Source organism: Eriocheir sinensis, chromosome 14 (assembly GCF_024679095.1).
Source record: "Eriocheir sinensis breed Jianghai 21 chromosome 14, ASM2467909v1, whole genome shotgun sequence".
NCBI classification, from domain to species: Eukaryota; Metazoa; Arthropoda; class Malacostraca; order Decapoda; family Varunidae; genus Eriocheir; species Eriocheir sinensis.
Window position 1 is genome coordinate 10,990,931 of NC_066522.1, and position 23,657 is coordinate 11,014,587.

The 23,657-nt window shown below is 43.0% G+C and overlaps 1 protein-coding gene across 1 annotated transcript; it reads left to right on the forward strand.

Annotated features, from left to right (window-relative positions):
• Window positions 1–104: 104 nt before the first annotated feature.
• On the forward strand, window positions 105–22,363 carry LOC126998435 (phenoloxidase-activating factor 3-like). Its single transcript, XM_050860117.1, has 9 exons — window positions 105–1,290; window positions 10,192–10,271; window positions 10,458–10,584; window positions 10,778–10,986; window positions 13,892–13,997; window positions 18,811–18,998; window positions 21,371–21,484; window positions 21,649–21,807; window positions 21,951–22,363. The coding sequence occupies exons 2-9, from the start codon at window positions 10,193–10,195 to the stop codon at window positions 22,106–22,108; spliced, it is 1,140 nt and encodes a 379-aa protein (XP_050716074.1). The 5' UTR covers window positions 105–1,290; window position 10,192; the 3' UTR covers window positions 22,109–22,363.
• Window positions 22,364–23,657: the final 1,294 nt, after the last annotated feature.

Here is a 23,657-nt window from a genome sequence, read left to right on the forward strand (position 1 = left end):
TCCTTGTAACTTTTTTACACTTATATAAGAACATAATAACGTAAGGTGCTTCACTTAGTTACTCTGTGATAGTAAATCTTGGGTTCTGCGATGCTAAGTTAAGGATGGGATGTCTCACGATACGGGATGGCAGATGACACCACACCGGTGTGGTGTCATGAGACATCTCAGTATCGTGAGACATCCCATCCTGTATACATACATGAATTTCGATACGGTACCGTGTCTTTTGTCGACTGCTTGTCGGGATCTATCCCACCCAAGTTTATTTATATTATTATGAAAGCAAATGATGACGTATGTGTGTATATAACTAGGATATCAGCAATCACTCTTCTTCTTCTTGTGACCTGTTCCGCTTTGCATCGCTTTTTAGGACCTCCTTGGTACTTTTTCACACTTAGATGCTTCACTTACTTACTCTGTGACAGTAAAGATTGGGTTCCGCGATGCGAAATTAAGAATGGGATGTCTTACGATACGGGATGACACCATACCGGGTTCGATTACCGGACGAAGTGGAGACGGAAGGGCAGTCTTTAATCCGTGGCTCCTGCAGGGAATGGATACCTGGTTAAGTCGGGTGTGTGTTCCGCCTCCCGGGTGTGTGGCGGGGTGAGTAAGGTGTGTGGATAAACCTCCTTGGTCTGCATCATGTAGAAAAATGTGTGTGTGTGTGTGTGTGTGTGTGTGTGTGTGTGTGTGTGTGTGTGTGTGTAGGACATGCACGTTTGGTAATCTGCAGTAATAATGGGGAGGAGAAGGAGGAGGAGATTCGGAAACGGAGGTATCACGAATGTTTTAAAATTTTCTTACTTCGTTTTTCTTCGATTGATCTGATGACAATGATCTGATGATGCGTGTTGTTGTTGTTGTTGTTGTTGTTGTTGTTGTTGTTGTTGTTTGTTTAGTCTTTAATTTCGCCGAAGACCTTGTCGTCGTCAGCGTTTATTTTTGTTGCTTCTCTATCACTCCTCCAAGATAAATGGATGAGGGTAGTGAGGGTAATCGAGGGTGATGTAGAGGGGCGTAAGGGATCGGCAGGACACGGGAAGGACAAGGGAATGAGGGAAAGAGAATGCCACAGTCAGGTGAGGGTCAGAGACATTGCCGAGGAGAGGAGGAGGAAGAGGAGGAGCGTGGAAGGCGTGGAGGAAATGGTTATGAAAAGAAAAAAAAAAAGCAGTATTCCCACCTCTCGAGAAGATAGTTCTCCAGTCCGCCACAGTTCAGCAACGGGGAGGGTCGTGCTGTGAAGACTGCTGCTGGAACTGGTGGAGAGAGGACAAGGTGGGTTGACAATCGCTCCCTCAGTGTCTCTTGTGGCATGACGTTGCATGTGGTACTATTAAGCACACTGTTAGTTAGAGCTAAGAGTGTATAGGGTAAGAAAACAATCGCTTGAAGAGCTGTAGCGGGACAGAGTGGTGGCGCTGCAGCCAAGAGGTGTCACGTACCTCCTTGCTCGTGGTATATTTTATTTCCGAATCAAAAGTATTATAGAGCACAAGGGCCTGATGTGTCTTCATAGGTAACTGTATGCTGTTCTTATTCATCTATCCCCAAAACACTCTCATGAAGCTGGTGAAAGTTTAAAGATAGCAGTGACACTTCACAAATTGTTCCTCACCACATCGGCTGAAAAGGACCACCGTTTGGTGAGATTTGAAGTAGGCTTAAACTTAAGAAGAGAGATGGAAAAGTTAATGAATAAGAAACACCTCAATATCTTTTTTATTTATCCTTTTTTAAATTTAAATCAATTTAGTTTAAAAAATCGGAGAAAATTCTTGACTCTACTTGATGAGGTTGAAAAATATCTATAGATGAAGCAAATGATACATTAACTAAGATTGTAATAGAAGCAGCACTAGAAGTAAGGTGAAAGGTACCAAGGAACCATGGCAGCAAACTAATAAACGAAACAAAAGAGTTCATAAAGAAGCACAAGGATGTGAAAGTAAGAACTAAAAGAGATGAGGGAGAGTTGTCATAAGTGAAGAAAACTTTCAACAACAAAAATGTTAGTGATACCCGCAAGTTTAAGAAGGTCGAATTTTTTTAAAGGATATCAGAAGCATGAAAACAACCTAGAGATGATTGGGCAATTAAGTGAATTTGAGGAAAACTTGCAGTGAAGGATCGAGGAACTCCAAAGATAATTTGAGAGCAAGCCTGAATATGAATATGCAGAAAAAGAGATGGTAGCACAACTAATAATGACCGGGAGCGAAACACTTGAGAGTAGGGAGTCGCATACAAGGAGGATAAACAATCACTGCAAGTCTAGTGCACGAAAAGTTAAGAAAGAAAAAAAAGAACAGGAACTGGATGGAGTGCTTTTGGTAACCACAGTAATGCCATGAATACCAGCTTGCCGATCTCTTTGAAAAGGTGTATATAATAATGATAATGATAATAATGATAATAATAATAATAATAATAATAATAATAATAATAATAATAATAATAATAATAATAATGTCAATAATATGGATGGTAATAGAAATAATAATGATCATAATAATAGCGATTTTATTATTATTATTATTAATAATAATAATAATAATAATAATAATAATAATAATAATAATAATAATAATAATGTCAACAACAACAAAACATCGTGAATGAGAGCTGTGCCGTCGGAGCAGCTGTAGTAGTGGTAGAAGTGTTTACAAATTCCCTGTCCGCACGGGATAATCCTCAGGGAAAACCTGATAGACACCAAATGCGGAATCAGGATACAGCCCAACTCTCGCCGGCTCAGACGACGCAGTTGACGCCAAGGAACATCTCTAACAAGCCTGCTAACTACTCTCCTAACTACCTACCCACGATGGCTTGTAGTCGTACCCCAAGGTGACCGTTCCATGATGCCCATGGATCCGGCTTTCGGTGGCGGCGTGGGAGAAGGTTCACTCGTGTGAATGTATTATTAAAAATACTTTTTATGATTTTGTTGTTATTTATTATTCAACACTAATTATATCACAGTTCTTAAGGCAAGTAGATTTACGGTGGGCTGGGTCCTTATCTTTAGACATTAGTGGCCCTTAGTTTTATTAACTGGTTGTTAAGCAGCCCGCTGAAGCGTGAAAGAAATCCTGGTACACGTTCTCGCCTGCCTTGCGGGTTTCCCCGTGTGTGTCCGTCGACCGTCATTGACGTCACCAATGGCGACGCCAGTGGGAACCCGGGCCCAGCGCGGAGCCCGGCCAGAGATGAAAGTTAACTTTTTGGTCCGGTCAAGGTTCCTCAAGAAGGAACTCTTGGGTCCGGTGTGGTGTCATCTGCCATCCACGTATCCTAAGACATCCCATCCTGATTTGCGCATGCGCGGAACCCGATGTTTACAAACAGTGTTGATATCGTAGTTTGTCCAGGCAAGATGGCGACAAGACATACAAGGGGTGTAGGTTATCCCTTTTATCACATTTACTGACATACAAGGGGTGTAGGTTATCCCTTTTATCACATTTACTGACATACAAGGGGTGTAGGTTATCCCTTTTATCACATTTACTGACATACAAGGGGTGCAGGTTATCACATTTATCACATTTACTGACATACAAGGGGTGCAGGTTATCTCTTTTATCACATTTACTGACATACAAGGGGTACAGGTTATCACATTTACTGACATACAAGGGGTGCAGGTTATCACATTTACTGACATACAAGGGGTGCAGGTTATCTCTTTTATCACATTTACTGTCATACAAGGGGTGCAGGTTATCTCTTTTATCACATTTACTGACATACAAGGGGTGCAGGTTATCTCTTTTATCACATTTACTGACATACAAGGGGTACAGGTTATCACATTTATCACATTTACTGACATACAAGGGGTACAGGTTATCACATTTATCACATTAACTGACATGCAAGGGGTGCAGGTTATCACATTTATCACATTAACTGACATACAAGGGGTACAGGTTATCACATTTATCACATTAACTGACATATAAGGGGTGCAGGTTATCACATTTATCACATTAACTGACATATAAGGGGTGCAGGTTATCACATTTATCACATTAACTGACATATAAGGGGTGCAGGTTATCACATTTATCACATTTACTGACATACAAGGGGTGCAGGTTATCACATTTATCACATTAACTGACATACAAGGGGTGCAGGTTATCACATTTATCACATTTACTGACATACAAGGGGTGCAGGTTATCACATTTACTGACATACAAGGGGTGCAGGTTATCACATTTATCACATTTACTGACATACAAGGGGTGCAGGTTATCACATTTACTGACATACAAGGGGTGCAGGTTATCACATTTATCACATTTACTGACATACAAGGGGTGCAGGTTATCTCTTTTATCACATTTACTGACATACAAGGGGTGCAGGTTATCTCTTTTATCACATTTACTGACATACAAGGGGTGCAGGTTATCTCTTTTATCACATTTACTGACATACAAGGGGTGCAGGTTATCACATTTATCACATTTACTGACATACAAGGGGTACAGGTTATCACATTTATCACATTTACTGACATACAAGGGGTGCAGTTTATCACATTTATCACATTTACTGACATACAAGGGGTGCAGGTTATCACATTTATCACATTTACTGACATACAAGGGGTGCAGGTTATCACATTTATCACATTTACTGACATACAAGGGGTGCAGGTTATCACATTTATCACATTTACTGACATACAAGGGGTACAGGTTATCACATTTATCACATTTACTGACATACAAGGGGTGCAGGTTATCACATTTATCACATTTACTGACATACAAGGGGTGCAGGTTATCACATTTATCACATTTACTGACACACGAAGGGTGCAGGTTATCATATTTATTATTTTTACTGACATAAAAGGGGTACAGGTTATCACATTTATCACATTTACTGACATACGAAGGGTGCAGGTTATCATATTTATTATTTTTACTGACATAAAAGGGGTACAGGTTATCACATTTATCACATTTACTGACATACAAGGGGTGCAGGTTATCACATTTATCACATTTACTGACATACAAGGGGTGCAGGTTATCACATTTATCACATTTACTGACATACAAGGGGTGCAGGTTATCTCTTTTATCACATTTACTGACATACAAGGGGTGCAGGTTATCTCTTTTATCACATTTACTGACATACAAGGGGTATAGGTTATCACATTTATCACATTTACTGACATACAAGGGGTGCAGGTTATCTCTATTATCAGATTTACCGACATACAAGGGGTGTAGGTTATCTCTTTTATCACATTTACTGACATACAAGGGGTGTAGGTTATCTCTTTTATCACATTTACTGACATACAAGGGGTGCAGTTTATCTCTTTTATCACATTTACTGACATACAAGGGGTGCAGGTTATCTCTTTTATCACATCTACTGACATACAAGGGGTGCAGATTATCTCTTTTATCACATTTACTGACATACAAGGGGTGCAGGTTATCTCTTTTATCACATTTACTGACATACAAGGGGTGCAGGTTATCTCTTTTATCACATATACAGACATACAAGGGGTACAGGTTATCACATTTATCACATTTACTGACATGCAAGGGGTGCAGGTTATCTCTTTTATCACATTTACTAACATACAAGGGGTGCAGGTTATCACATTTATCACATTTACTGACATACAAGGGGTACAGGTTATCTCTTTTATCACATTTACTGACATACAAGGGGTGCAGGTTATCTCTTTTATCACATTTACTGACATACAAGGGGTGCAGGTTATCTCTTTTATCACATTTACTGACATACAAGGGGTGCAGGTTATCACATTTATCACATTTACTGACATACAAGGGGTGCAGGTTATCTCTTTTATCACATTTACTGACATACAAGGGGTGCAGGTTATCTCTTTTATCACATTTACTGACATACAAGGGGTGCAGGTTATCTCTTTTATCACATTTACTGACATACAAGGGGTACAGGAAGAAACTTTCAAATTTCAAGCAATTTTCGAATTCAAAACATACGTCATCATGTAGCATTTGACAATAATAATAATCATTTTAAGGCTTGAAATAATTGTTGGCGTGGCCAGAACCTTCGCCTCCTCCTAGCTGGTCTGCCTTAAAATTATTATTAAATGCTACATATCATTACGTGTGGAACGGCAGGACAACCATACTCGCAGACAACATACATTCTACAAGGGAGAAGTGGGAAAACCCAGTCCAAAGCAGGCTCTGAGGTCTGCTCTGGCAGACAGCTGATGAACAACTAAAACAACAACTGATAGAATTCTCAACCATCTGCCTGCCTATTGAAGTCCCACCCTGTTCACAATACCATTTTGGTATATGTGGGGAACTGAAATAGTAAGCAAATGACCCCCGGGTGTTCTGTGCAGCAGAAGAATACATATATTTGACCCAAATCTCTCCGCCATACCCGTGGGTTTGCTTACACCTGCGTGCAGGTGTGCGTTGTTGCCACACTTCCAGTTCTCAACGAAGATTATTTGTCACCACACGTGCAAGTTGTACATAATGCAAATATATCTAAATTATTATTATCTTGAAACTTAACTATATTATATTTTGCATCCAAGTACTTCCATTTCATATTTTCATGTTATGTAGAATACTCAACATCACTGTACGGGCCAGCACCGCCCCGAGACCGGGGTGCTGAATTCTGGACGGGCTCCGGGCTGTTCCCACTGCCGGCGCCCTTGACGACGTCATTGACGGTTGACGGAACCATGAAAACGAAATAGTGAGAACCCGGCTTTAGTTCCTAAAACACCGACGAACGCAGCTGCACAGCCTTGCAGGGCAGTGTGCTGGGCATCACTGGACGGTTCAATCTGCTGTGGGGCGTGGCGGGCTTGTTAATTAAGTGAAGGCCCTCGTAGAAGACATTTGTACGTTGCCTTTCCATTCTGCCTCGTTCCGTGGGCGCCAGGTGACTTACCGTTCTCTTGCCTTTTCAGTAATTATTAAGGATACAGGGCTGTAAGTTTCAGCTGAAGAAGAGCAAGGTTTCAGAATGCAGACAACCTTTTGCAACAGAAGGTAGATTACTCTACAAGAGGTGCAGCACAACACTTCTGGCTTTGCTGTTATTTCTAGATCGGGCAGCAGCACGTTATGCTTTTCAGTGCGCTTTTCTTTCCGTATATGAAGTATGCATCTAGTGTGTAGAGGGTGGCTCTGTACTTTAACTTCAAGAAGGGTTAAATCAAAGATTAGTCGCCAGTTTCATTTTTTATTAACTGTTTTATAAGTTAGTCAAAATCCATAACAGTGTGTGTTAAGTAGCAAATTGCTACTATAATATCAAAGTAAAACACTGGATTGATCCACAAAATATGCGAAGATGAAGGCGAGGATGTTCTTTGGGATGGACGCCTTGCCAAATACCAACAATTTCGCCTCCCAATAACGTATACACCACTGCGCGAAAAGCCTCTTCGCCTTTGCAGTACCACAAAATAAGCGAAGATGTTCCACAGCCGAAGGAGTTGATATATGGTACGGCAGTAAGTCAGAAAGGGGAGATGGAGACAAGACTCATGACTCATGAGTGTTAATTTGAATCTCTCTGGGGAACGGAGAGAATGAGCTCTAACGGCTTTGTGGCAGAAGCAATATGCACGACAACAGCACAAATTTAACGAGGGGTAGTAGGTATACACGGATAAACTAACAAAGCGAGACTATGAATAAGGAAACGCGTTAACACAACACAACACAACACAACACAGCACAACACAATAAGACAGCAAGGCGAGTCACAGGTGCGTCAACACAACACAGTACAGTAAGCCGTGTCAATTGCGTACACTCACAAACGATCCAAGGCTACGGCGGGTTTACAATACAGGAAAGTCGCGTTTAAACTCAGCACAGTACAAAAGCACACTTCAAAAGAGCCGCAGAAACAGTAGGAACAATCAGACAGCAGAGCGGGGTCCAAATGTTGACCAGAGCGGGTGATCTGTTGTTGAATGTTGATCTCAGGGCGGATTCAGAAAAAAAGATGTAAGTTTTTTTTTACAACAAAGGAGACGGCTCAAGAGCAACAAAAAGAGTGTAGAAAAAAAAGCCCGCTATTCACCGCTCCCACAACAAACAAAAGTAAAGAGTGGCCAAAAGAGAGGTCAATTTCGGGTGGAGAGGTGTCTTGATACACTCTTCTTGAAGGAGGTCAAGTCATAGGCAGGAGGAAATGCAGACGAAGGAAGGCTATACCAGAGTTTATCAGTGTAAGAGATGAAAGAGTAAAGATGCTGGCTAACTCTTGCATAAGGGGTTTGGACAGTATAGGGATGAGCTAGAGTAGAAAGTCGAGTGCAGCACGGACGCGGGTGGGGGGAAGGCATGCAGTTAGCAAGTTCAGAAGAGCAGTCAGCGTAAAAATATCGATAGACGATAGAAAGAGAGACAACGTGGCGGCGGAATTTAAGAGGAAGAAGACTGTCAGTATGAGGAGGGGAGTTGATGAGACGAAGAGCCTTTGACTCTGTCCAAGGGAGCTGTGTGAGTGGAGGCCCCCCTCTCATGTGATGCATTTTCCATACGAGGGCGGACAAGGCCCCTGTATATGGACAGCATCTGTGCAGGGGAGAAGAACTGGCGGAGACGATACAGAACGCATAATCTCGAGGAAGCTGATTTAGTGAGATAGGAGATATGGAGTTTCCAGTTGAGATTTTGAGTTAAGGATAGACCGAGGATGTTTAGTGTAGGAGAAGGTGACAGCTGAGTGTTGTCGAAGAATAGGGGATAGGTGTTTGGAAGGTTCTTCTTGCCCCAATCGGAAATGATAATAAGGTCTGAGGTTAAGCGTTCTGCAGCTCCCAGCCTGGAATCGTATAGTTCCTGTGGGGTTGGCCTTCTATCAAAAGAAGTTGAGTAATGCAGAGTAGAGTCATCGGCGTAAGAATGGATAGGAGAGTTCGTTTTGGAAAGAAGATCATCAATGAATAACAGAAAGAGAGTGGAAGATAGGACAGAGCCCTGTGGGACACCACTGTTGATATGTTTAGGGGAAGAACAGTGACCGTCTACTACAGCAGTGATAGATCGGTCAGAGAGGAAACTGGAAATAAAGGTACACAGAGAAGGATAGAAACCGTAGGAGGGTAGTTTGGAAAACAAAGATTTGTGCCAGATCCTATCAAAGGCTTTTGAAATGTCTAGCGCAACAGCAAAAGTTTCACCGAAACGTATAAGAGAGGATGACTAAGAGTCAATTAGGAAAGTAAGAAGATCGCCAGTAAAACACCCCTTGCGGAACCCATACTGGCGATCAGAAAGAAGGTCAGAAGTGGATAGATGCTTAAAGGTTTTGTTATTATATGACACCAATGAAAATCATCAAAACATAATATAATTATAAAATATCCTAAATAGCAAATCAAAGTTAAAAATATATAACCATAGAACAATGCTCTCCCCTACGTGAAGAAAAAAAACATATATAGATCCTCTAACGATACACACTTTGTATATCATTTAGAAATTTCACAAACGTATCAGATGCATCTTTTCTGAGTATTTTCCAACAGATATGATCAAGGTGAGACTGAAAAAGCTCACTACTGACTCCTCCCACTGTCTAAAATCTTTGTTTTGGCATCCAACCATGATCGTTCAATAGCTTGTGTGTGTGTGCTCCTGTCGCCGGATCTACTTAATGTTGGTGGTTCACTGTAATATGGTGGTAACCCATGACATTTAGATGACTATACGCTGGCCATTCATTCGAATGAATTACGGAACCTTTTTCACATTCCCCCTCAATGACTGGCAACAGAGTAAACCTGATTGTGATCATGTCATTAACTCTACTCAAGCTAAGGTATCCGGAGACAGGTCAGGTCATTCAGGTGTCAGGTGGGAGCACTCCCGGGAGACAGGTCAGACGGTAGACTGCACACTAAAGTAGCACCACACTTGTCACCTGCTGGGGTAGACTACAAATACTGCTGTAGACCGCAAACTAAAGTAGAACCCAATAAAGTGTCATCACATACTAACGTGTTACCTAAGTGACTGTTTGTTGAACTCGCCAATTAGCTCTTTTTCTGTCTTCTCAAAGAGAGAATAAAGTGTCATCACATACTAACGTGTTACCTAAGTGACTGTTTGTTGAACTCGCTAATTACCTTTTCTTCATCTACAGGATGGGTCGCCTGAACGTGGCGGCAACACTCATGGTGGTGCTGGTGGTGGCGACGTGTAGCCGGGCTCAGGAAGGCAGTGGTGAGTGGCTGGGGAAGCCTGTGCCAACTCGGGCTGACAGGCACGAGGCCCCATTCCCACCTTTATATCATGAGAATGAAAAGCATTTGCATCCCTACAATGTGTTTGTACAAACCATACATCTACAAGATCTTGTCATGCATCACAAATGTGTTGTAATCAATATTTCCTTGCTCCCTTCTGCAGGTTGTACCGATGCCAGCGGGCTGGCAGGGCGGTGCATCAGCATCAGAAACTGCCCACCGCTGCGGCAACTCCTGCAATCACTGAGTGGCAACACGCCTAACCCAAATGCTCTGGAAATTTTGCGAAGGTAAATGTTCGTCACTTTGGTCACTCAATACCGAGCATTTATTGGAGTTGGAAGAGCCATGATATTCAGTTTTTTACCTTAGTTTCCGCGCTGCTCAAGAGTCATGTTACTCCTTATCCATTATCCTTATCCTTACAGTAAAAATTGTATCTTCACCAGTGACTCCGACATTAATATTTTTTTCACACGACAGGTCGGTTTGTTCTTTTGCGAACAACTTGCCGTTGGTGTGCTGTGGCAGAACTTCCCCAAACTCCACATCGACTAACCCTGTGGCCACTTCCTCGGGGCGTGACCTCTTGCCCAGTCGGTGCGGGGTGACGGGTCTCACTGATAAAATCATTGATGGTGAAGACGCTGATCTGCTGGCTTGGCCCTGGATGGCAGTGCTCAGAGGCAAATGTAAGTGTTGATGGGATAGGTGACGGGTTCCTGAGCGTTGTGTGTGGTAAGGTAAAGGTGGGTGCATACTGCGCGTGGCTGCGGTGCTCACCTCCGAACCGTTGACCCTTTGAGCCTGTGGTGGGTAAAAACCAGTTACCCCGGGACACGAGCCAGTGTTAAATCCGTGATTGCTACGGTTTACCTTCCCCAGGTTTTCCCAAGTACCCATTTATCGACCAGCTCGAAAAGGAGGATGAACAACTGGATGAGCTGCACGCCGACTGCCCAGGTCGGGATTTGAACCCGAGCCGAGGAGTGGTGGCCAGGGACACTGACTACTAGACCACGAAGGCGGAGGTTTGTGAGAAATGCTCCAGGATCACATAGAATCCTTGAATCCATATATCCTCAAATCTTGCCTGGCCCCTTACGGGTCTGTTGTTTGAAACTGTTTGCCAGTCTGTCTGCTGTTAATGTTTGCCAAGCTGCCCGCTATGCTGGACCTTAATATCAAACACGAATAACTTTGGGACAGTGTTTCCTTAAAAATATTTATACTGACACTGTTCACTGAAAAAATTGCAAAATCATTCGGTAAATGGAAGAAAGGGGTGGATTACGCTTGATCGAACCACGACGAATGCAAACGCCTGCTCTTTAAATAACATTTAACTAATATGCATCTGTATAACATAGTCCTATGAAAGTTCACAGACAGGGTCGAAGAAGACGTCTTCCCGTCTGACGAGGACGACGAGATGCTCGACTCGTGGAACTAATTATAAGTAAGATAAAAAGAAAAATCACATTCACTTGAACTCTCAGAGGATTTCTCAGATGATAATTTGCTTAATACCATAGAAAAGTTAATGCGTCAGAAAATATTTTGGTAGTTGTTTATTGAAAGTCGTATGGTTGTTTTCCAAGATTTTTGACGTTATTGGTCTGTAAAGTTTAGGAGTGATTCGGCAGCACCGCCGTCTCATCTATCTCTAGGGCTGAACTCTTCTCTCAAACTTTCTGTAACAACTCCACTCTGGACGATTCTGGGCATATTCCTCCTACTCATCCCCCCTCTGACTTCTTTATGGCTGTTATTAAGATTCTTAAGAGTGATGTTTTCTATGCCCTCTCTGGCCTCAACTCTCAGAAGGCTTATGGACCTAATGGAGTGCCTCCTATTGTACTTAAAAACTGTGCCTCCGTGCTGACACCCTGCCTGGTCAAACTCTTTCGCCTCTGCCTGTCAACATCTACCTTTCCTTCCTGCTGGAAGTATGCCTTCATACAACCTGTGCCTAAGAAGGGTGGCCGATCCAATCCCTCAAACTACCGCCCTAAAGCTTTACTTTCCTGCCTATCTAAAGCTTTTGAATCAATTCTTAACCGGAAGATTCAAATGCACCTATCCACTTCTGACCTTCTATCTGATCGCCAGTATGGGTTCCGCAAGGGGCGTTTTACTGGCGATCTCCTTGCTCTCTTAACTGACTCTTGGTCATCCTCTCTTAGCTGTTTCGGTGAAACTTTCTCAGTTGCGCTAGACATATCGAAAGCTTTCGATAGAGTCTGGCAAAAGTCCTTGCTTTCTAAACTGCCCTCTTTCGGATTCTATCCCTCTCTTTGTTCCTTTATCTCCAGTTTCCTTTCCTGCCGTTCTATCTCTGCTGTAGTAGATGGTCACTGTTCTTCCCCTAAACCTATCAACAGTGGTGTTCCACAGGGCTCTGTCTTATCACCCACTCTCTTTCTGTTATTCATCAATGATCTTCTTTCCTTAACAAATTGTCCTATCCACTCATACGCTGATGACTCCACTCTGCATTATTCAACTTAATTCAACAGAAAACCCTCTCAACAGGAATTACAAGACTCCAGACTGGAGGCTGCAGAACGCTTAACCTCAGACCTTGCTATCATTTCCGATTGGGGTAAAAGGAACCTTGTGTCCTTCAATGCCTCAAAAAAAAAAAAAGTTTCTCCACCTATCAACTCGACACTATCGTCCAGACACCTATCCCCTATTCTTCGACAACACCCAGCTGTCATCTTCTTCAACACTAAATATCCTCGGTCTATCCTTAACTCAAAATCTCAACTGGAAACTTCACATCTCCTCTCTTACTAAATCAGCTTCCTCGAGGTTGGGCGTTTTGTATCGTCTCCGCCAGTTCTTCTCCCCCGCACAGATGCTTTCCATATATAGGGGCCTTGTCCGCCCTCGTATGGAGTATGCATTTCACGTGTGTGTGGGGGGGGGGGCTCCACTCACACAGCTTTTCTGGACAGAGTGGAGTCTAAGGCTCTTCGTCTCATCAGCTCTCCTCTTACTGATAGTCTTCTACCTCTTAAATTCCGCCGCCATGTTGCTTCTCTTTCTATCTTCTATCGATATTTTCATGCTGACTGCTCTTCTGAACTTGCTAACTGCATGCCTCCCCTCCTCCCACGGCCCCGCTGCACACGACTTTCTACTCATGCTCATCCTTATACTGTCCAAACCCCTTATGCAAGAGTTAACCAGCATCTCCATTCTTTCATTCCCTTCACTGATAAACTCTGGAACAGCCTTCCTTCGTCTGTATTTCCTCCTGCCTATGACTTGACCTCTTTCAAGAAGAGTGTATCAAGACACCTCTCCACCCGAAATTGACCTCTCTTTTGGCTACTCTTTACTTTTTACTTTTGTGGGAGTGGCGAGTAGCGAGCTTTTTTTCTACTCTTTTTGTTGCCCTAGAGCTGCATCCTTTGATGTAAATAATTAAAAAAAATCCCTTTTAATGGCGATTGGATTCTTCTCCCTTGGAGCTACTCACCTATTAGAAAAGTCACTACTGGAGACTCATTTGTTCGTATTTTCCCTGCTATTCACCTGCACAACCATCTTTTCGAATCAGATTCTGCAGTGCCTTTTTCATTTTAGTTCCAGGGCAGTCAAGGTCCCAATGGTACTGTGGCGGCGTCCTCATCAACGACCGCTACGTGCTCACTGCCGCCCATTGCTTCAAAACCGGCATCAGCCCCAGGCTGTGAGTCTGACTTGTTGTTCTTTCTAGTTATTTCCACACCATATCTCGTAGGACGACCAGTGTGTCGGGGTGTTCTAACAACCCATGGAGAGTTCCTTTACTGATTGTACATTTATAAGGAGTGTGTGTGTGTGTGTGTGTGTGTGTGTGTGTGTGTGTGTGTGTGTGTGTGTGTGTGTGTGTGTGTGTGTGTTTACCTAGTTGTAATTGTACTTTTTCTTAAAGCTTTGCACACTCTTCGCCGATACTACATCCTCACTTAGTCTGTTCCAAACCTTTATATTTCTATGCGGGAAGCTATACTTTTTTTATGTTTCTCAAGCATCTTCCTTTCCTCAGTTTTTTACTGTGTCCTCTTGTGTTCCTGGCCGGTACTTATAAAAGTTCATAGCGCTATGAATTTTTCATAAACCTTCAAAATGGCGGATATTTTTCATAAATATTTCATAAGCAGTTCATAAGCCCTAAGAAAAATTCATAAGCGTTAAGAAAAATTCATATGGTAAGACAGCGCGAGAGGTGTCATACGAGCTTATGAAATTTTCATAGGTACAAAGGACTGACTCTTCAACGGGTCACATGTACATGAAGGTTAAGATCAAGATCAAGGCATCATGGCTGGACAACAACAACAAGCCTGTGTACGTCAGCCAAGGGAATTTCGAGAAAGGAGAGACGTCCTGAATGAACTGAGTGATACAGAACTGATCAGAAGGTACCGACTTGATCGTGCTGGCATTGTTTTTGTGACAGACTTGGTGAGGCCCGTGTTACTGAGACCAACGGCGACCAACAAGGCTCTCACTCCCGAGCATAAAGTTTTAATAACCTTAAGGTACCTAGCGACGGGGAAAATGCAGCTCTGTAATGGTGATGACTTGGGAGTGTCCCAACAGACAGTGAGCAGGGTCATCACGGAAACACTGGACGCCCTAAGTGCCCCACACTGACATACTGAAAAGATTTATAAAGTTTTGGCACTCCTTCGTTGTCCTCTGCCCTGCAGGAAAGGCTTGCTGGAGTTTGCTCCTTATGTCCTCCCATGCCTTCTGCTTGGTTTGATGGGTGCACCCATCCTCGCTGAAGCTCTGCCTGAGAACACGAGCGTGGTCTCTGTAGAGCTGAAGCAAATAATTATAAGGACTCGTCCATAGTCCAGTTCGGCTTCCTTGTCCTCTTCTTTGATGGGGTTGAGGCAGCAGCTACAGGGTCATCCATGGCGTCAAGAAACGAAAAGGCGTGCGGCGTGTGGCTCACTGGCTGACTGGCTGAGCGAATGTTTACCTCCGGCGGAGCGCCGTTGCTAAGGCTACAGTTTGTTTTGGACAATAACCTTATTTACTGCGAAGATATAGTGAAATTATTGCTTAATTAATATGGAAATGTGTTTTTTATGTCTATTTCCATATCTTCAGTGCTTCTATATCACTTAATAGAAAAAAATTGTATGCAGGGTTCCCACACTTGTCGGCGATCACGAAATCACCCATAGCTATGAACGTTATAGCTATGAAAGGGATATGAAACTTTCATAGTGCTTATGAAAAAAAATTATGAAACTTTCATAGTTATTACCAGATTTACGACTGAAATTTATGAAATTTTATAAGTATTCCGTCTTTTAGTAGCAACTCCTCATTATCTACTTCTTCCATTTTGCTTAATAATTTATAAATTTGTATTAGGTCTCCCCTTTCTCTTCTTTGTTTTAGTGTTGGTAGGTCCATTTCCTTTAATCTTTCTTCATATGTCAATCCCTCCAGCTCTGGAACCATTTTTGTTGCCATCCTTTGTATTCTTTCTAGTTTCTTTATGTATTTCTTCTTGTGGGGAGACCACACCGCCTCCGCATATTCCAATTTTGGTCTAATCATAGCGGTTATTAACTTTTTCATCATATCCTTATCCATGTAGTGGAATGCTTATCCTATATTTCTCACCATATTATACGTATCACCGAATATCCGATTAACATGACTCTCGGGCTGTTTATTATCTTGTATTGTCACTCCCAGATCTCTCTCTTCGTGAACTGTCTTTAATATTTCTCCATCTCCCATGTTATATATATATATATATATATATATATATATATATATATATATATATATATATATATATATATATATATATATATATATATATTTAATCTTTTTTTTTTACGTGTACGCCTATAGCGCCGGTAGGCTCTCTTGATGGGCCTGGATTGTTGTCGGCCCCAGCCCGTCATGGCGCAGGCAAGTGTTTATAGTGGCGCCATCTTCTCTTGGCTCATGCTGCCCCCCGGAACTCCTTCTTGATTCACTTGGACGGTTTCCTCTAGAGTGCGGGTTGATGGGTGGTCTTCAGGACAACATGTGGGTAGTTTTAAGCCACTCGGCGGTTACTGAAAAATCCGAGGTGGTAGCGTGGGGATTCGAACCCGCGTCGTCCATCATGCGGTAAATGTGGGCCCAGCACGCTACCACTCAGCCACCGCCTACGCTATATGGCCATTTTGGTCTCCCTTCACTCTTACCCATTTCCATTACATGACATTTCTTTACATTGAATTCCATCTCCCATTCCATACTCCATTTCCAAATCTTGTTCAGGTCTTCTTGCAGAATTTCACAGTTTTACTGTTTCTTATATGTCTTAGCAGCTTTGCATCGTCTGCAAACAGGCTCATATAACTGTTAACTCCCTCTGGCATATCATTTACATATACTAGGAAAAGTACTGTGGCCAATACCGATCCTTGAGGCGCTCCACTCTACAATTCTTCATTCCGATTTTATGTCCTTTACCACTGTTCTCATCTCTCTTTCCCTTAAGTAGCTTTCCATCCATTTTTTTTTATTTTCCCTTTCAATCCTCCTTTATTTTCCAGTTTCCATAGCAGCCTTGTATGTGGAACTTTGTCAAACGCCTTATTTAGGTCCAAGTAAACGCAATCAACCCATCCGTCCCTTTCCTGTATTTTGTCTGTCACTCTTGAGTAAAAGCTCAGTAAGGTTGTTATACATGAGCACCCTTTTCTGAATCCATATAGTTTACTTGTGATTATATTATGCTCCTCTAGAAATCTCGTCCATTGTTTCTTTATCACTTTCTCACATATTTTACATACTACTCTGGTCAATGATACAGGTCTGTAGTTCAGGGGTTCTTCCTTCCTTCCACTTTTATATATGGGGACCACTTCGCCCCTCCGCCACTCCTTTGGCACTACACCAGTTGTTATTGAGCATTTAATGATATGATATACCAGTCCAACCAGCTCATTTCTGCATTCTTTCAATATATAACCTGAGACTCCATCCAGTCCTACTGCTTTCGTCTCTTCCAGCTCCCCCATCATTTTATATATCTCCTCTTTATTTACTGTGACTTCTTCCATATGAACATTTATCTTGTTTTCTTGTGGATCGTTGAATTTTGACTCTTTTGTAAAAACTTGCTGGAACTTTTTGTTTAGTAGCTCAGTCATGTTTTTAGGATCTTCGATTATCACATTCCTGTCACTCAACCTTTCTATTGTTTCCCTTGGTTTGATCTCCATAAAACAGTTTAGGTTGTTCCTTGCACTTTTTCACAATATCCTTTTCATATCCCTTCTCTTCTTCCCTTCTTATTTTCACGTATTCATTTCTCGCTACCTTAGAATCTTCTTTATTCCTTTGGTTTTTATTTCTTTTCAATCTTTTCCATGCTTTGTCTCTTATTTCTTTTGCCTTAGCACATTTTGCATTAAACCAGTCCTATTTCCCTTTTTCTTTAGGTCTGTATTCTGGCACTTCATTTGTTCCCTTTAACTCATCCCAGTCCAGCTCTCCATAATATTTCCGGAGATTTTCCACGTCTGCCTTCCTATAGTTTAACCTGTTTCTTTTATATGATTCATACCCTGCACTTCCTTCCTCCTCTGTTTCCGTCTCTATTGTCACGTGGTCACTCTTACCCAGGAGGCATCCATACCTTAATTCATTCATCAAGTGCATTCCCTTTGTTAACACCAAGTCCAGTCGCGCCCGTTCGTCTTCTCCTCTATATCTTGTATTTTCCTTCACCCATTGCATCATCAAGTTTTCCATCGTCAATCTTAAAAATCTTTCCCCCAATGCTGTTTCACTACCTCTACTTTCAAACATCTCCCAATTTACTCCCTTACAGTTAAAATCACCAACTAATAGTACTCTTTTGTTCGCCTTCAGTAGTCTACTTAAACCCTGGATGGTATCTTCAATCATGGTCTCATATTCTTCTTTACTCCAAGACTTAGTTCTTGGTGGTACATACGTTGCTATAATCGTCATTCTTTCTCTGTTTTTGTTCTCCAGATTTACACTCACTATTTCCGCCTTTCCTTCTCCATATACTACTGATTTTACTAATAACTCTTTCCTCGTCATTATCATCACTCCTCCACAACCTTTGCCCTTTCTATCTTTCCTCCGTACATTGTAGTTACTATCAAACACTATTTGGATGACCTCATTCAGTTTAATTTCTGTTAAGTAGTCTTGTAATTCCAGTTTACTAGATATTATCCCGTCTACATTCGTATACATCACACTTAATCCCTTATTAGTTACAATCTTGTCTCGCTTCTGGTCTCTTTCGGCTTTTCCCTTATGTACCACTTCTTCACCCGATCTCCCAGAAATTCTCCCCCCCCCAAAAAAAAACCACACACCTCTTTTTCCTCTTCAGATCTTGCATTATTCCTTTCTTTTGCCTCTGTGTGTATCTATCTCTCTCTCTCTCTCTCTCTCTCTCATCACAAAAATAACAGCATGATTTTAGCCACCCATTTGTTGCGTGTTTACAGGGAGTTTGTGAGGCTGGGCGAGCACACCTTCAACAGCAACCCCGACTGCCAGCAAAACCTGTGCGCTCCCTCGCCGCAGGACATCCCGGTGGAGCAGATCATTCCACACCCGCAATACGAGTCGCCTTGCAGAGAGTGCAACGACATCGCGCTGCTTAGACTGGCCAGGCCCGCCACACTGGACTTCCGTGAGTAGACGTGGAGTGGACAAATAGATGGATAGGTAAATAAGGCGACAGACTGGTACTGGTAAGGTCATAAATAGGCAATCCATTGATCCTATCACACACTGACATTCACTGTATCAACTTAGGTTTGTAGGATCAGTTATCTAACGGATATACTCTATTACTAAATACGTCTGTGGTGCTTATCTCTCACCTAACTCTGCCAACTATGTAAGATTCTTTGACTATTTGAACTCTAAAGTGGAGCACAACTTGACCCACTCTCCCTTCGCTGAAATTTCCATCTTAGGAGATTCCAATGTTCACCACCAGCTTCAGCATTCATCCTCTTTTACTGACTAAGCCTGGTGAACAAGCCTACAACTTTGCTCTCCTCAATGATCTAGAGCAGTTGGTTCAGCACCCTGGTCCCGACCGCCTTAGAGACACGCCCAACATTCTAGACTGTTCCTAACCTCTAATCCTTCAGCTTATTCTATTAAACTGTTCTCTCCGTTGGGCTCCTCCGATCACAACCTTATTTTCGCATCCTCTTGATCCATCGAAGAGGCGGTGCTTTTTGGCATATCGCATCAGCTCGGTGGGACTACCTGATGATGTACTTTTCCGATTTCCCGTGGAATGATTACTGCTTCCAGGAAAGAGACCCCTCTGTTTGTTCTCAGCGCATTACGGAGGTGATTATCTTTGGAATGGAGGCGCACATTCCAAATACTTCATCTATTACTCATGCTAAAAAACCCTGGTTCAATCACACTTGTTCTTGTGCTGCCATTGATAGGGAGTCAGCTCACGAAAGGTACTGTCATGACCACTCCTCCGCAGCCCACCAAACACTCACGTGGAGGAGAAGCGGCACCGCCTGTACCCTCTCTCCTCCCCAGGGACGAATGAATGACAAGTGTCATCATAAATAGCTTTTCTTTCTCTCTCTCTCTCTCTCTCTCTCTCTCTCTCTCTCTCTCTCTCTCTGTGTGTGTGTGTGTGTGTGTGTGTGTGTGTGTGTGTGTGTAATTCACCACGGCCTGATCACGAGTTGGACTCGCTTTCGCCAGCAGGTACGCTCCCGACACGAGCAAGTGCTCATTATCGTCGATCTCTGGGTACTGCCAGGACCTCACACACCACACACCCCATCTCCCTTGCTCAAGGGGGGACAGTAACCACTCCTGGTCAACGGAAAGAATCCGGCCTGAGCGGGGCTCGAACCGCCGCCTGTTTGGCCTTGAAGCCTTGCAGTGCGGCGCTCTAGCCGATTAAGCTACCGGAGCGGTGTGTGTGTGTGTGTGTGTGTGTGTGTGTGTGTGTGTGCGCATACACTGCATAGACGCAGAAGTAGACAGAGGCAGGGGAGGGATTAACGAATGGACATGGAAGAGGAAGGAAGAAGGAAGGAAGGAGACTGGGGACAAGACAGATAAAGAAATGAATGATGATAGCAACGGATGGTGATCATTTTAAGCAGAGAGAGAGAGAGAGAGAGAGAGAGAGAGAGAGAGAGAGAGAGAGAGAGAGAGAGAGAGAGAGAGAGAGAGAGAGAGAGAGAGAGAGAGAGAGAGAGAGAGAGAGAGAGAGAAAAACAACTGTATTTATTATATTGAAGTAATCATCAATACAGGTATTTATTATTATTATTATTATAATTATTATTATTATCTTTTCCTCTTCCCAGATGCTATCCATATGCAGGGGCTTTGTCCGACCTTGTATGGAATATGCATCTCTTGTGTGAGAGGGGGCTCCACACACATATCTCTCAACTTCCTTCCTCTTACTGACAGACTTTTATCTCTCAAATTCTGCCGCCATGCTGCACCTTTTTCTTTCTTCTATCGTTATTGTCACGCTGACCGCTCTTCTGAACCTGATAACTGTATGCCTCTCGCTCACGTAGACCAGCTGCACTCGACTTGCTACTCAAACTCATCCATGTACTGTACAAATCATTCTGCAAGAGTTAACCAGCATCTTCATTCTTTCATCTCCTTCACTGGTAAACTCTGGAACAGTCTTCCTTCGTCTGTATTTCTTCCTGCCTACTACTTGATCTCTTTCAAGAGGAGAGCATCAAGATACCTCTCCAACCGACATTGACCTCTCTTATTGCCACTCATCTATGCACTCTTTTATATGGGCAGTGATTAGGGGGCTCTTTTTTCTCTTTTTTTTTTCCCCCCTTGAACTGCTGCCTTTACTGTAAAGAAAAAAATTGCGTGCCTACAGTGATTAGTTATGCTACAGGATTGTGTGTCTATGGACAGAGACCGTGGCTTTCTCCTAGCTTCCTCTTTGTTTACCGCTTTTTACAATGTAATCCCTGCGGTGACTCTACATCGTATTCTTCAGATATCGAATGAATTCTCTTTTGGCAGTTCATGTGGTACCCATCTGCCTGCCGGTCGATCCTCTCAAGGACATGGGCTTCTCGGAAGAGGAGTTTCAAGGGAAATTTGCCTTCGCTGCTGGCTGGGGTTCCCAATCCAGGGGTGAGTAAATATTAAGTCTCTCTCTCTCTCTCTCTCTCTCTCTCTCTCTCTCTCTCTCTCTCTCCACACACACACACACACACACACACGCGCGCTCGTTCCTGCTCTTCAAGGCTTCACACATCCCATCCTCCACTGAGCACCCTTCCTTCTCATGCCCACAGACCCCAACAGGCCCGACCCAGCAGATACATTGCAGCAGGCTCTCCTCCCCATCGGAGAAGGGGAATTCTGCTTGTCGAGACTCAAGAGAGGCTACCCTGACAATCGCATGACTCTTTGTGCTGGCGGGCAGGGCAAAGACACCTGCAAAGGAGATTCAGGTAACAACATCCTTTCGTCTCTTGTCATAAATTTACATTTTCATTGAGGTTCACAAGTAACTCAATACAGAAGAACACATTCAATTTTTTTAATATGTAATAATTCAGGGAATATCATTCAAATGTGCCTTTCTTCCTTACAGGCGGACCACTGATGCTCGCCAACAAGTTTGAAACAAGAAGATTTGTTGTCGGCATCACCAGTCTTGGTCCTACCGTGTGCGGCACGAGGGGCACTCAGGCACTATACACCAACGTTCATTACTACGCCCAATGGATTATTGATACTCTTCGTCCCTAGAATGCTGTGCACCAACATTTAGGGAAGAAAGGGATATTTAGAAATAAGATTTATTTGATCATGCGACAGAAATTACAAAGTCTTTGAGCATGAAACTTATGTCATAGTTATTTAAGCATGAGACACAAGTTCAGATATATTTGAGTATGAGACAAATTCAGAATGATCTAGGCATGAGACAATACTCGTTCTTGAAATTGTAAATCTTTTAGAAATAAGAAATAGCCTCAAATGAACACTTTTGGTTTGACAGCATCATTGAGTTTGAAAACCATGCATGGCTATTCCATCCCTGACAAACCTCCCGAGGAATTGCCTCTTGCTTTGCTTGGTGTGGAAGTACCCCCCTACCCCCACACACAATTGCTCAGGCTCTGGTGACCTGCTCGTTCCCCTGCGCAGGAGTAGAATATTTAACAGCCTTTGCGAGGAGTGCAGCAGGATCTCACGGTATCCTTTCGTGCCCTCTCGGAAAACAGATAAAATCTTGCTGCCGAGCCAAAGGTTTGCACACACACACACACACACACACACACACACAGCAGAAGGTGTGGCAGGCGCTGTTAAATTGTATGTTGGTATTGCTCCCATTTGTGGTTGACGTCTGGTTCATTTGTCACAGTACAGGGGTGTCGCGAAAGGCACTGCCCGAACCGTCTCATTGCTGAGTCAGTCAGGGGCCAGTATGACTTGACGTCCAAGTGGTTCAAATTCCCACAGATGGAAAACTTGGCAGTAAGGTATCTTACTCGTAGCGCGTTAGCTGTGTCTATGATGTGGTTGACAAGCAGCTGGGCAATGGGCGCGCAGAGAGGGCGGTATGCCAGCAGTAAATGATGGAGGCGTTTAGCGAGGATGGCGGGGAGGTGTGATTCTTACCCACAGGGCCTCCATTCCCTCGGGGGTGTCGACCTGGATAAGTGAAGGAGTGAGGTCGGAGTGGCAGTACAGCGAAACATCCCCTCCTCTCCTGTTAGTAATGAGATGGTGAAATAGTTCATAGCTAGCAATGCTGCAGATCTTGATATTGCTGCTTAGTGAGGTCATTGTGGAGTTCTTGAAAGGTCTGGACTTCCGAAAATCCCGTAAATTCTCAGCAATAAAAATATAAAATTAAATATCTGAAAATTGAGTTTTTCAGACTCACAGCCCCTCCTAGTCACTTATTATATTTAATTTTGACCAGTCACATCTCTCATAGGACAAGCAAAGACCAGATGAACCAGCTCTTAAGTTTATTTAAGCAACAAAGAAACTCGCTGGAAATTAAGAATAATTAATTAATACCAAAGCACACAGCAACCTAGCTTCTTAAATCTTAAAACATCCTAGGCAATAGAGTACTTAACTGTAGGTGGGAGAAGCCAAGCCACACCTTATCTGCCTCGTGGTCTGGAGCCCTGGAGTACTTCTTCAGTCCTCTCTGCAACACGCCGTGCCCTCCTTACCTCCCACGTCTACCCTCGCCTAGCAGTACACAGTCACGCTGGACTTGTGGATACTACAAAGGCAGGTAAACCACCACGATGGACACGTGGTACGGGAGGCT